The 14052-nt window shown below is 44.4% G+C and overlaps 1 protein-coding gene across 21 annotated transcripts in view; it reads right to left on the bottom strand.

The window, feature by feature from the left end:
• LOC110495884 (CLIP-associating protein 1-B) overlaps positions 1-14052 on the bottom strand; it is a 40278-nt gene continuing 26226 nt past the window's right edge. For 6 of the 21 annotated variants that reach the window (XM_036952375.1, XM_036952380.1, XM_036952377.1 and 3 more), the window contains 19 exons: positions 13614-13676; positions 13046-13176; positions 12549-12793; positions 11864-11927; positions 11731-11733; positions 11390-11553; positions 10582-10804; positions 10203-10304; positions 8985-9128; positions 8356-8471; positions 8019-8138; positions 7500-7641; positions 7030-7240; positions 6575-6648; positions 6246-6413; positions 5945-6073; positions 4033-4239; positions 3140-3256; positions 1-2922 (listed from right to left, as the gene is read on the bottom strand). In XM_036952375.1, coding sequence (XP_036808270.1) covers positions 2839-2922; positions 3140-3256; positions 4033-4239; positions 5945-6073; positions 6246-6413; positions 6575-6648; positions 7030-7240; positions 7500-7641; positions 8019-8138; positions 8356-8471; positions 8985-9128; positions 10203-10304; positions 10582-10804; positions 11390-11553; positions 11731-11733; positions 11864-11927; positions 12549-12793; positions 13046-13176; positions 13614-13676 — 2507 coding nt within the window. In that variant the 3' untranslated portion in view covers positions 1-2838. The remainder of the gene's footprint in view (positions 2923-3139; positions 3257-4032; positions 4240-5944; positions 6074-6245; positions 6414-6574; positions 6649-7029; positions 7241-7499; positions 7642-8018; positions 8139-8355; positions 8472-8984; positions 9129-10202; positions 10305-10581; positions 10805-11389; positions 11554-11730; positions 11734-11863; positions 11928-12548; positions 12794-13045; positions 13177-13613; positions 13677-14052) is intronic. The other 15 variants (XM_036952388.1, XM_036952390.1, XM_036952395.1 and 12 more) reach the window with 10 other exon arrangements.

Below are 14052 nucleotides of genomic sequence, written 5' to 3'. Positions count from 1 at the left end.
TGATTACATGCTTCGGACAGGGACTGAAGCCGGTTTATTTCAAGTTTAAATTTCAACTAATTCTATCACGGGTGAAAGAAGTGAACAAAACATGAAATATGTACAGTCATAACACACAGAAAATATAACAGACGGCATATAAATATAGGTACGGGAGGGATAAAACAATGACTGAAGCTAAACAGAAGAAGCATGCATTGTAAATGGTTCACAAGGAATAGAACAGCCAAGCCAATATTACATCTGTGGGAAAATACTGCCATTAAACTATTGGCTTTATTTACAGCAGCCTTGGGATGCATCCCAAATGGAACCTTATGCCCTATATAGGGCACTACTTTTGACCGGGTCCCACAAGGCTCTGGTCAAAAGTAGTGCACTGGGTAGGGAATCGGGTGCCACTTGGGACATAACCTTGGTCTTCGACGCAACACCTTTCCTGTCTAATTCATGATGTATAATACAGCATTTTGAAATAGGGGCAAAAAAACCAACAATTCAAAAGCAGTATTCAGAAGCTATTAGTATGGATTAGTATTGCAGGTATACTGTAAAAAAAACTAAAACAAGGCACAAGCAAATACACACTCAAGATACATGGCTTGAGGATAATAGGGTTTGGTTTTTGATACAGGCCAGTGTGTGCACACAGCATACAATTACAGTATAGTATACAATGTTTGGTCTGTTAAATCAGCCCTAGCTTGGTAGCTGTGATGGATATCCATAGTGTGTGTGTTATATAATACAAGCTGACCAGACATTCATAGATTAGAAGCAACGTTTCTTCAACATAAAGTCGCAGTTGGGAATGTTAGTTAATCATTGAGGTTTGCTGGGTATAATATTGCATGTTCCCTCGCATGCAAACGAGGTCTCTCTCGGACTCTCTTTTTATAACAAGTTTCTGAATCAATGATTAAAAGTACTGTACAAAACACTCATTTTGAGTTTCATTTTTGATTCAATTGCAACAGGCAAGTCTAACAAAAGAAATACTGTGTTTGTATTTGACAACATTTTGTACTTGGTCATAGCCATAGCTGATAAAATTGCTGAGTTCTCACATTTGAGAAAAAGAGAAACATTGTGCACTGTTACAGTACATTTTAACAGTCAATGTAGTGAAACTGTACTACAGAAACAGTAAGGCCCGATAGTGTTCTCAGTAACAAGCCACCTTGATCTGGACTTTTAACAAGGGATGGGCTCAATTCCTTTCAATCAAATCAGGAAGTAAACTGAAATTGCAATTTCATTTTTTATCCCCATAGACAATCATTGAGGAAAATTGGGAATTGGAATTCCTGAATGGACTGAATTGAAATGGAATTGACCCCAACTCTGAATTCTAGTTCTAACCGAAACAACTGTAACCTTTAACATTCATAATAAGGAGAGTAAAATACATTAGGTTTAACGCCATGATTAGTATTTCTAAAGCAGCAGTAACATTTCATAGGTGCGCATAAAAATGACATCTATACATTTCAAACAAGGACGGTTTAACTTACAATGGTCATTTACAGTGCTTTGACAAAAAAATGTATCCAAGTAGTTGGATTTTTTGTAACTAATTCATTATTGCTGGATTCAATTTAAAATACATATTTTTTTTCCCCCTGTCTTTAAATTGTAAAAAATAATAATATTTGCACTGGCACTTAAAATGTCCTTAAGATTATCGACTAATATGTCAGATTGTCATTGTCTTTCTACTATGTGACGAATAGGTACTGCCCATATTTCGATTTTAGACTAAATACTTCACATTTGAAAATTCTAGGACTCATACATTTGCAAGAATACTTCAGATCCCAGTAGTTTTGACTCATTACAACGTGGCCCGAATGTTAAAGCACAAAGAAACAGCAGACTCAAAACGCCACCAACTCAACCAATAACTCCCCTTCCATAATAATAATGTATGAAGGGTGAGACTGTAATCCTTGTGAAAAAGGAAAACATTCCTTCACTAGTTGTTGGGCCCAAACCACAGTCAAAACACAGGTGTTACACACAGAAGCAGTTTACAACACAGCTTTTCACTGCATGTACTAATCATTGGCCAGCCAAATGATCTTCTCCCACTAATGGAAATGAACGTTTTTTTTTTTTTAGATTCTCACTAACTAAGAAATTCTATCGCTTCACAAGAATTATTCTTTAAAATACAGGCTTAAAAACATAGCATCGTCACTAAGAACAAATTCTTCAGACGGCAAATACTACAGGACAATTACTATCAAAATCGTCATTTTTAAACTGCCCCTTTACAAATAGCACGTTTCCAAATAAGCCCATCTGTCCATCGCGAGAAGGAACAGAGGCAATGAGGCGGTCGTGTGCAGAGCGACACTCTGCTTCCATCAACATTAAATCCTTTCAGACGGTTTAAAAAGGACTCCGGTTTCATTCAAAGCTCTTTACATTCATTCGACTAGGTCTGAAGTAGTGTATCTTAATAAAAAAGGTGGAATAAACGTATTTACAAGACGACAAAACAGCAGGAAATAAAATACTGATTGCAACAGGCATAGGGTTTCCCAACCAGGAACAGCCTACAGCCTTTATTAGAATACATTAAACCACAAGGAGGTCTGGAAAGAAAGATTGAGGCACAACTGTTTCCCTATCTGGGTCACGTTCATTAGGGCACGCCACGGAAAATATTTCAAAACGGTAAAAATAAAATAAAATTAGTGTTTCTTATTGGACCAGTAGTCCAGGTAGTCCCTTCCTGTTTCATTCTGTTTTGCACCATTTGGTGCCCTATGAACATAACCCTGTACTGTATGTACCTGCACACACATGGATGAAGCCGGAGGGCCATGCTCATTAGTATGAGGAGATGTCTGAAGAGCTGCTGCTGTTGCTGGTGGATGTCTGGGCTCTCTTTATGTACAAGTTCAGCAGCTTCATCTGATGGGATAGTAAAGATGCTGAATGAAACCAACACATGACGTTTCAAGATATTGAAAAACATTCTGCAACCAGTAGATCTTGAAAAAAAAAAGAAGGGAGTTAAAGACATTGTCTGCATCCTAAATGGCACCCTATTTCCTAGTGCACTACATAAGGAATAGGGTGCCATTTGAGACCGACCCAGACAGGGCGCTGAGATGAGAGGGTAGCGTACCTTGCTTCCTGTGAGCTGGGCCAGGTAGGGCTTCAGCTCTTCACCGATGACAGAGTAGACAGCCACCAGACAGAACACACTGGCCTTCCTCACACTGCTCTCTGTGTTGTCATACCCCTGTACACAGAGAGACATCAGAACAATATTAGACATACACCGAGTACAGCAAACATCAGGAACACCTTCCTAATATTGAGTTTCAGCCCCCCCCCCCCCTTTTGCGTCAGGGCATGGACTCTACAAGGTCTCGAAAGCGTTTCACAGGGATGCTGGCCCATGTTGACTCCAATGCTTCCCACAGTTGTGTAAAGTAGGCTTGATGTCCTTTGGGTGGTGGACCATTCTTGATACACACGGAAAACTGTTGAGTGTGAAAAACCCAGCAGCGTTGCAGTTCTTGACACAAACCGGTGCGCCAAGCACCTACTACCAATCTCCGTTCAAAGGCACTTCAATATTTTGTATTTGCCAATTTCACCCTCTGAATGGCACACATACACAATCCATGTCTCAAGGCTTAACATTCCTTCTACAACCTGCCTCCTCCCCTTCATCTACACGGATTGAAGTGGATTCAACAGGTGACATCAATAAGGGATCATAGCATTCACCTGGTCAGTCTATATCACGGAAAGAGCAGGTGTCCTTAATGTTTTGTATATACTCAGTGTCTAGACAGTGTGGCATAATCCCAAGGACAGAAAGTCATTATCTTATGTAACTAAACCCCAAGCATCAACACTTTACTGGAAGTAGATGCATATCAAGTGCTTCTATTTGAAGTAGATACATTTCAAGTGCTTCTATTCCGTGTCCACCAATCAGTAAGCACATCAATAAATCAACCAATGGACTAACCAATCATTCAACTTGACCTATAAAGCCCTTTTTACCTGCAGTAGTCCTGGTATGATGTCAGGCAGCAGCTGGTGGAGTGACTCCTTGGTGATGCGTTCGATCACCTTGGTCTGCATCTTGATGGAAGCCAGGTTGATGGGGTAGTCAGCCGTCTGGACGATGGGACACAGCACCTTGATACACTGCTCTGGGTGGATGGAGCCAGCCAGGGTGGAGGCTGACTCCTCTGCTGCCCGCACAACCTGGGTAGAGAGGGAAGGGTAGAGTGAGGAGGGTGAAATGGTTGATCATGGAATGGATTCATTTTGGTTTATTGGCAGAGAAGGGTACATGTACAGTACCAGTCAAAAGTTTGGACAGACCTACTCATTCATGGGTTTTTCTTTATTTTGACTATTTTCAACATTGTAGAATATTAGTGAAGACCGAAGAACTATGAAATAACACATGTAGTAACCAAAAAAGTGTTAAACAAATCAAACTAGATTTTATATTTGAGATTCTTCAAAGTAGCCACCCTTTGCCTTGATGACAGCTTTGCACACTCTTGGCATTCTCCCAACCAGCTTCATGAGGTAGTCACCTGGAATGCATTTCAATTAACAGGTGTGCCTTGTTAAAAGCTAATTTGTGGAATTTCTTGAGCCAATCAGTTGTGTTGTGACAAGTTAGGGGTGGTATACAGAAGAAAGCCCTATTTGGTAAAAGACCAAGTCCATATTATGGCAAGAACAGCTGAAATAAGCAAGGAGAAATGACAGTCCATCATAACTTTAAGACACGAAGGTCAGTTAATACGTAAAATTTCAAGAACTTTTAAAGTTTCTTCAAGTGCAGTTGCAAAAACTTTCAAGCGCTACGATGCAACTGGCTCTGATGAGGACCGCCACAGGAAAGGAAGACCCAGAGTTACCTCTGCTGCAGAGGATAAGTTCATTAGAGTTACCAGCCTCACAAATTGCAGCGTAAATAAATGCTTTACAGAGTTCAAGTAGCAGAAACATCTCAACATCAACTGTTCAGAGGAGAATCAGGCCTTCAGGGTTGAACTTCTGCAAATAAACCACTACTAAAGGACACCAAAAAGAAGAAAATACTTGCTTGGGCCAAGAAACACGAGCAATGGACATCAGACCGGTGGAAATCTGTCCATTTGTCTGATGAGTCCAAATTTGAGATTTTTGGTTCCAGCCACTGTGTCTTCGTGAGACGCAGAGTAGTTGAACGGATGATCTCCACATGTGTGGTTCCCACCGTGAAGCATGGAGGAGGTGTAATGGTGAGGGGATGCTTTGCTGGTGATTTATTTAGAATTCAAGGCACACTTAACCAGCATGGCTAAAACAGCATTCTGCAGCGATACCCCATCCCATCTGGTCTGTGCTTATTCATTTGTTTTTCAACAGGACAATGACCCAAAACACACCTCCAGACTGTGTAAGGGGTATTTGACCAAGAAGGAGAGTGATGGAGTGCTGCATCAGATGACCTGGCCTACACAATCACCCAACCTCAACCCAATTGAGATGGTTTGGAATAAATTGGACCACAGAGTGAAGGAAAAGGAGCTCAGCATATGTGGGAACTCCCTCAAGACTGTTGGAAAAGCATTCCTCATTTAGCTGGTTGAGAGAATGCCGAGAGTGTGCAAAGCTGTCATCAAGGCAAAGGGTGGCTACTTTGAAGAATCTCAAATATAAAATATATTTTGATTTGTTTAACACCTTTTTCGTTACTACATGATTCCATATGTGTTATTTCATAGTTTTGATGTCTTCACTATTATTCCACAATGTAGAAAATAGCAAAAATAAAGAAAAACATTTGAATGAGTAGGTGTTCTAAGACTTTTGACTGGTACAGGCGAGGCTATTAACTCAAGATGTGTAGACTTAGCATGTCCTCTAAAGCAGAGCCTCATAAACAGAGACAGCGAGTGAGCGCTACCTCTTTGTGGGAGTCTTTGTGTGCCTCCAGAGTCTTCATGATGGTGAGCTCTGCATAGTTCTTGAAGCGGGCCGGCTGGTTACGTAAGATTTCCTTCAGCACTCGTAGTGCCAGGGCCCGGATGGTGTGCTGCAGGTTGGGGGAAAAGGACATGACATGCTCAGAACCAACCATTCAGAGACAGCGGAAAGAAAAACAATGGATTAAAACATCAGATTGTGGCATTGCTCCCAGGACAGGAGTTTACTTTATCTCTCCATCCATCCATCCATCCATTTATCTTTTCCTCCAGAGTCCTTACATCTTGGTCTGACAGGGTCTCCAGCAGCAGGAGCAGCATGGTTTTGAAGTGTTCCTCCCACACTGCCAGGCTGTCCTCCCGGGCTATCTTCAGCAGCTCCAACAGGGCTCCCCTCCTCTCCTCTGGCCTCTCACTGGGGTTAGACAGCTCCTTCAGCAGCTCACCCGCCTTTCAACGACCACAATAGATATTAGTCAGTGTCCATAGAATTACATATAGATCACTAAATGGAATTTGATAGGATCTCCATGGCCGTGACTTTATAGTGTTATTATGTAGCTATAGTAAAACACTGAAAAGATTGTTGTTAAATGAATTCAATCAATCACCAGTTCCAGCTGCTCCGCAGGGGAACTGTTCTTGGTGTGCAGCATCTTGTTTTCTCCACCACACTCTTGGCGGCCTGCGAGGAAGAGGGTTGAGAGGGGGGTGGGGGAGTCTTACCTTACAGCTAATATATAGCCTATTATAAACAGGGTCGTCCAAGCCCTAAATGCTGATTGGCTGACAACCGTACAGCACGGGTATGACAAAACATGTATTTTTACTGCTCTAATGACGTAGGTGACCAGTTTATATCAGCAATAAGGCACCTCAGTGGTTTGTGTTATATACGACACCTGGGCCTTATTGCTTAAAATGTTTTATGACCATCCAAAATGGCACCCTATCCCTATATAGCTCACTACTTTTGACCAGAGCTATGTAAGGAATAGGGTGGTCAAAAGTAGTGCACTACATAGGGAACAAAAGGTGCCATTTCAGACCCATGAGACAGCCTCACCATCTCGAAGCTGCTCCACGTCGTCCTCGTACACCGTCTCTTTCAGGGCAGCCTTGTCGTAAGCGCTGATGGTGTCAGAGTAGTTGTAGGGGTTGTAGAAGGAACGCTGGGAGGGGGTGTTGAGTAGGGAGGTCTTGTTGTCCAGGGCCGTGCGACCCCCGGGCCCCTCCACCACGTCGGCACCAGAGTGTGATGCTGGTCCAACACCCGGCTGAGGAGAAACAAGACTAGTGTTAAAACGTAACATAACAAACCTACAGTTTTAGAAAAATAACTAAACCTATTTCCATTCTAGAGAAGATAAAAATATTCACCAGAGAGAACATTTGCCAAACAAGTGCACTTGTTCACTCCCCCCTCTGGATTTAAAAGGAATGGGCTAGTCCATTCTAACACCAACCCAAATATTTTAAATCAATGAGGGGGGGTGAGTGAGTGGAGAATAGTAGGGAATTGCCAAAGCCCCTCACCGTGTCCTCTCTCTTGCCTCTGCCCGGCTCCATGAGGTCCTCCTGACTGCGGAAGCTGAAGTTCTGGATGGCTTCAGTGACGCCTCGCAGGGAGCTATAAATCTGATCGGTGTTCAGGTTCTCTGTGTCGTACTCCAACATGCTTCAGGGGGGGGGTTATTAATCAAGTATGACACTTACATCACCACCACAGGAAGAAGACATCTGCCCAGTGGGCAAAAGCGGGGGAAAAAACTGGTTGAAATGACGCCATTTTATTTACCTAGTACGTAAAGATGTCATTTCAAGCAGTTTCTCATGTAAAAGATCAACCGTGCATAACAGTAGGTGTTGACAGAGACAGAGTGGAACAGACTGGGGAGTCAAGGTGTTAATGTGGTGAATCCCCCGAAATGTGGGCACATGAGAGCACAGATTGCTGCTGCGGAATGAAAAAAAAAATTAAAGAATGAAGTGAAAGGAAAAACAAAAGAGACCGTGGGGGTAGGGACAAATCAAGTCAGCTATGTGACAATGTACCTGGGAGAGTAAGCACTTCGTAGGGTCTTCAGGGAGGGGGCAGCAGCGGTGGAGGAGAGAGGAGAAGGGAAGGGAGGGGGGTACTTTGACAGGCCATCGGCACTCCAACCCCATAGCCGACTGTAATGTGCCAGCAAGGGAGGGAAGGAAGGAGGGAGGGAAAGAAAAGGGGGGATAGAGGCGCGAGGGAGAAAAAGAGAGACGTGAGGAGGGAACAGAGCCGAGCGCGGGGGGGGGGGGGGACTACTTGTTGTCGTTGTTAGTTAAGTTAGTAGTGATGTAACCAACTTCTACAGTGTGTTGGGGACCAGGTATTAAAAGGTTACGTCAGACCTACCTGGGAGAGAGCGCGCCCCCACGGGAGCAGTTGGTGGGAGAGGTGAGGGGGCTGCTGCGACTGCTGGGGTGGCGAGGCTGGGGAGGAGTCCGCCCCATGGTGCTACTGGGAGAAGCCTGTGGATCACACAGAATCGGAGCAGGTACAGTACATTATAAACTGGGTGGTTCGAGCCCTGAATGCTGATTGGCTGACAGCCGTAGTATATCAAACCGTATACCACGGGTATGCCAAAACTGCTCTAATTACGTTGGTAACCAGTTTATAAATAGCAATAAGGCACCTCTGGGTTTGTGACATATGGCCATTATACCACGGCTAAGGGTTGTATCCAGGCACTCTAAGAACAGCCCTTAGCCGTGGTATATTGGCCATATACCACACCTCCTCGGTCTTTATTGCTTAATCATTTGATGCTATCCCAGTATGTTTATATTACAATTGTCCATGTTACAGCAAGCAAGGTTTATGTTGATGGCTAACGGTGCCAGTGAGAAGAGGACCTTCCTGAGCAAATTCCCTACTCTTCTCGTGGTGAGTAGATATTTGTGATCCAGCCATTTTAGCCCTGCTCAGTCTCATCCTCTCGATGACGTTGACTAGACGTGAACGTCAGAGTCAGGTCTTACCACTCCGGTGTTGCTGGAGTTCCGCAGGTGGCTATGCAGCAGTTTAGTGGCTCCGTCCTGGAAGGTCTTGGGCAGGGCTCCCAGCAGCATGGTGAACTCTGGGGTGTTCAGCTCAAATAAGGCGATCAGAACCACCTGGGCCGCCTGGGGATTAAAAGGTCACAGCGAGGTCAAAGGTTAGAGGTCATCATCAAAGAGGGTGTTCACTTTCCCCCCACTAACATTGATATGCGATATCACGCAACAGTGGATTTCAAGGTAATGCATTACCTGCATTTCAAGGTAATGTTTGGCCCTTAGAGAAGAGAGGGAACTTTTCGACAAGCCCATTCTGCTCTCACGGAACCATGAGTCACATCAGTCAACGTACTGGCGAACACATGATCCATATGCACCGCACGGAAATACAGAAGCACACATTTGTTGAGGTTCAGCTAGCATTCAGTTAGTCAGGCGAGTTAGAACCAATGTCAGTTCTCGTAAACCAGTTCAAGAACCAGCATCGCAATGCTCTCGGGTGAAATCCCATGCATGTTGATCAACCAAACCTGGTCACTGCAGATAAACAAGAACTATGAGTAACGAGTAACAGCAGCACAGGCTATTAGAAAAACACAATATTACCGCACATTCAGAGCCATCGTGTTGCCCATTCCCACCCCGTCGCTTAAAGGGGCAATCTGCAGTTGTGACATAAACTGTTTGACTTATAAATGAATTATACGTACCCAAATATTAGCTTGCTTAACTCCATTGTTTGTAAACAAAGTCAACTTAAAACAAACACGGTATAGCCTCAAAACACAGTTAAAACTATCATTTTGATATCATGGATGGTTAGTCCTTGCATCCCCAGCTCGGTCTATGAATTTGAGAGTGGTTGCATTTCTCCAGCCAAATCTCTTGTCTTTTTTTTTAGCAAAACAGTGGTGGGGTCAACACCTTGTTATCTTTTCAACTGCTGATTGCCCCTTTAACATTCACTCATTATGAAGAAAACTTTGAAAGCAGAAACAAGTGTTCTGGCTCATTCAGAGCCATTTCAGTCCCCAATCCCACCCCTGCACTGTCCTTTACATTCAGTTATAAAGCAGAAACAACTCTGTGTCTGCCAGCAAGGCGAAGTTGGATTAGAGACAGAGAGCCCAGGCTTGAGGAAGTTATGTGAGGCAGACTGCAGACCGTGCAGCTGACTGATGGGTCGGGGGGCTCTACTACCTGCTTGCACCTCTCCTCCACGTTCCCCTCTCCATGTAGAGAGGCTACGGTGGTGCTGGGCCTGCCTGACAACTCCTCACCTGCCCAGCTATGGTGGAAGCTCTGGGGTTGGGGGTCGACCGACGGGTAGGGTGGGGAAATGATCCGTTTAAAATACAAAAATAAAAACAACCAAAAAAGGGATAAAGCCAGCAAACAATAGTTATTTTAGAGCTTCGGCTGATCAGTTGAAAATTGTCCGGCTGGTTAAATCTGGGACATTTACAGAAATGCTGATTAATGTGCATTGTCCCTGTGAAATACAAAGTCAATAAAATAAAAAAATGTCTGACGCTGTTGCTATGGAAACAAAACAACAACAAAACACAACTCGACCCACCTTCCGGACGTCGGAGCTCTTTGGTTCCGTGGTCCAGGTGATGATGCGGGAGACGGCCAGGCGTGTCTCGCTGGAGTTGACAAAGTCTGCGGGGTCCATTTGACGGGCCAGGCACTCAATGTACCTCAGGATGGCCACCTTGACCTTCAGGTTGGGGGTCTGGGTCTGGTCCACGATGAAACGCATCAGGATGTTAAACTGCTGGTCGAACGGGAACGAGTCCCTGGGAAAGAGAGAGGAAAAGAAATAGAAAAGGGCATGAGATGAGCGGGATTGATCCACTAGAACAGGGATCAGCAACTAGATTCAGGCAAGGGACGTTTTTTTTTCTTGCGTGGATTGTCGTGGGGCCGGTACCCAATTACAAATTATTTGTAGAAGGCAAATTAACTGGAAGAAGCCCAAACCGATATAATATTTAACTAAAACATAATAATTTCAAACCTAATTTGTATATTATCACGTGTCTTTCGTTTATGTGTGGAAACACTTTTGAACAGATTTCCCAAATTAAAATCACCTGGACCTGATTTAAAAAAAACTTATGTCCAACAATGAAAATGCAAGAAAAAACATGGGGGGACAAACATGAGGGGAACCCTGCACTAGAAACTCTACAAACAGACAAAAGCAACATCTAAGGGCTTTTCACACTACCAAGCAGAGCCAAAAGAAGCTGTACTCGAGCTGGCCTGGTTACACATCCACCATAGTGGGTGGAATCGTGCTGAAAAGCAAAAAGTGGAGGGAAGAAAAATCAACAACACCTGTGTGAAAACGCTAATAGAGATGGGGCTTTAGTTCTGACCTGGTGACGTCCAGAGCCTTCTGGACCTTGGCCTGTACGGAACCCAGGAGGTCAGCTCCCATCTTCTTCAGCAGCTGGGTGAGCAGGACAAACAGCCAGTCCTGCAGGTCCTCTCTGTGCAGGGTGATGAAGTCTACCAGGGTCTCCAGAAACATGCTGAACACCTGACACAGTGACCACCCAGCCAGTCAACAATAGGCTATACATATTTACTTCACTGTTAAGGAGTATTACATGGATGACATACAGAACATCAATAATTAACCAATCAACTACCTGAATAGTTGGATTCGATTGCATTACTATTAAAAAGTGACGGACAAAACCAAAAAAACACTTACTCGCTGATGTTATAAATCCACCGCAAAGACCACCATGCGACACAAAAACAGACAGTTAGTACAGTAACTACATTAGCGTCCCGTCAGAACACAGGTTATATCAGACACAGAGGGGAATCGATTGGGGGCTCACCTTGCTGTGTGGGTCAGCAAACATCCTAGTGAAGATCTCACACAACCGCTTCAGCTCCACACGACTGCGACACACGAGCGGGGAAAAAAGTAAGGCGATCAATCGCACAACACCTTTTGGTTTCAGCCAGATTTCAAATCAAGTCAAACTTTATTTGCCACATCCGCCCGAATACAACAAGTGTAGACTTTACCGCAAAATGCTTACTTACAAGCCCTTAACCAACAGTGCAGTAAAAGAACAAAAGATTGACCAAGTAGGCTAAAATAAAAAGTATCAATAAGAATAAGAATAACGAGGCTATATACAGGGGGCACCGGTACCGAGTCAGTGTGCAGGGGTACAGTCCAGTTGAGGTAATCTGTACATGTAGGTGGGGGCGTAGTGACTATGCATAGGTAACAAACAAACAGCGGGTAGCAGCAGTGTATGGGGGGGGGGTGGGGGGGGGGGGGGGGTCAATATAAATTGTCCAGTGGCCATTTTTATGAATTGTTCAGCAGTCTAATGGCTTGGGGGTAGAAGCTGTTGAGGAGCCTTTGTCCTAGACTTGGCGCTCCGATACCGCTTGCCGTGCAGTAGCAGAGAAAACAGATTTGTATCTAGAGCACAGTTGTCTCAGTGACGGCCTCAAATACACGACATTACAAGAGTTCAAAACAAAAATAGATGGTCTCTATCCCACCTGAGAATTCTCTGGCTAACGAGCAGGTTCTGTAGTCCCAGCAGCCCCTCCTTCCTCTCAGACCAGTTGGAACTGGCACAGTGGTTCAGCACCTCGGCCACGTCCTCCGTCTGTCTCATGTAGTGGGGCGGGCCGCCGTTCCGCGAGCCATACGAGCGCTCAGAGCAGGCGCTGCTGGCGTCGCTGTTAGCGTCGTCGTCTGAGTAGATGCCCGGGGACTCGTACCGCCGCCTGACTGGCCGCCGCTGAGGGGGTCAAGGGTTAAGAGGTCAAATGGTCATACAGGTGAAGAGAAACCAACGACACTTACTGTTCAACAAGCTGCCATGAGACTGACTACACATTTGAGGGGCAAATAAGAGTCCAAATAGATGCGAATCCAAGAAAATGTTCCACCAAGAGAAAAAGCCATCAAAGCTATTATGATCAGCATGCTGTGACTCCGATGGTAAAGAGGATAGAGAATCTAAGTCACACATGCCGGAGTAAACATCCACCTTGTTGTTCCTGGCGTCTCCTAGTAACAGGGCGTCGGCTACAGCTGCCTCCACCTCGGTCCCGGTGTTGAGGATCCTCATGGCGTTGACAGAGGCTGAGATACGGGCCTGGTGGGCCAGACCTAGACGCTCTGGAGGAAACACAGAGATATTGTAGTACTTTTAGAATAGTACTGTGGTATTATAGGAGCACAGTAACACAGTATTATTACGAAGGAAAAGCAGTCAATCTATTAAATGGGGTGTAAAAGTCACAGGGGGAAAAACAAATGAAGCAAATTTCATCAGCAGGTCATGAGAAACTCAAGAGAAGAAAACACAAAATAATAATATGATGAATTGAAGTTTTATTTTACAGCACAGTATAAGGGCCAATAAAAAAAGTGTACTAACAAAACAGAATGACACAAAATAACACAGATTGACTTGAAAAATAAGACACATCCAAACTGAAATAAAGAGGATGCTCAGCTCTCCATCGCCCTCTGTGGGTGATCGAGGTGAACTGCACGATGGAACACTGACATGCCATATGTCTGGTCTAATAGAGACATGCAGGACAGGTCACCTGAGTGGCCTACGGACTCAGCCGAGTGGAGAGCACTGGTGGAGCGGGAGACACGTCTGGACGCTAGAGGAGGAACAGTGGGAGTGGGGTGACACTTTACTTGGATAGTCCCAACTACTAACCCTTATCCTAACCTTACACTTATCCTAACCCTAAACGTCACCCTTAGCCTAACGCTTATTTTAAAACTAACCGTAACCTTAGAAACCAGTGGCTTATCAACAGATAGTTTGACCATCTGTCGAGTTACAGATGGAAAACCGGGAGAGGACATCACACACGTGAAGTTAGACACGGCTTTAAAAAGAGCATCTTCTTCAACTCATACAGTACATGACTTGTCAACCCGAGCAGGAGGAATTCTACCATGTGGCAACGCTAACTGGCTTCATGCAAACATTTGCGGGAAAAAGGTTGAGAGGCGCCCCGGCGTTGGACA

Source organism: Oncorhynchus mykiss, chromosome 18, assembly GCF_013265735.2.
Source record: "Oncorhynchus mykiss isolate Arlee chromosome 18, USDA_OmykA_1.1, whole genome shotgun sequence".
Taxonomy (NCBI): domain Eukaryota; kingdom Metazoa; phylum Chordata; class Actinopteri; order Salmoniformes; family Salmonidae; genus Oncorhynchus; species Oncorhynchus mykiss.
This window is presented reverse-complemented; position numbering and strand designations above follow the sequence as displayed.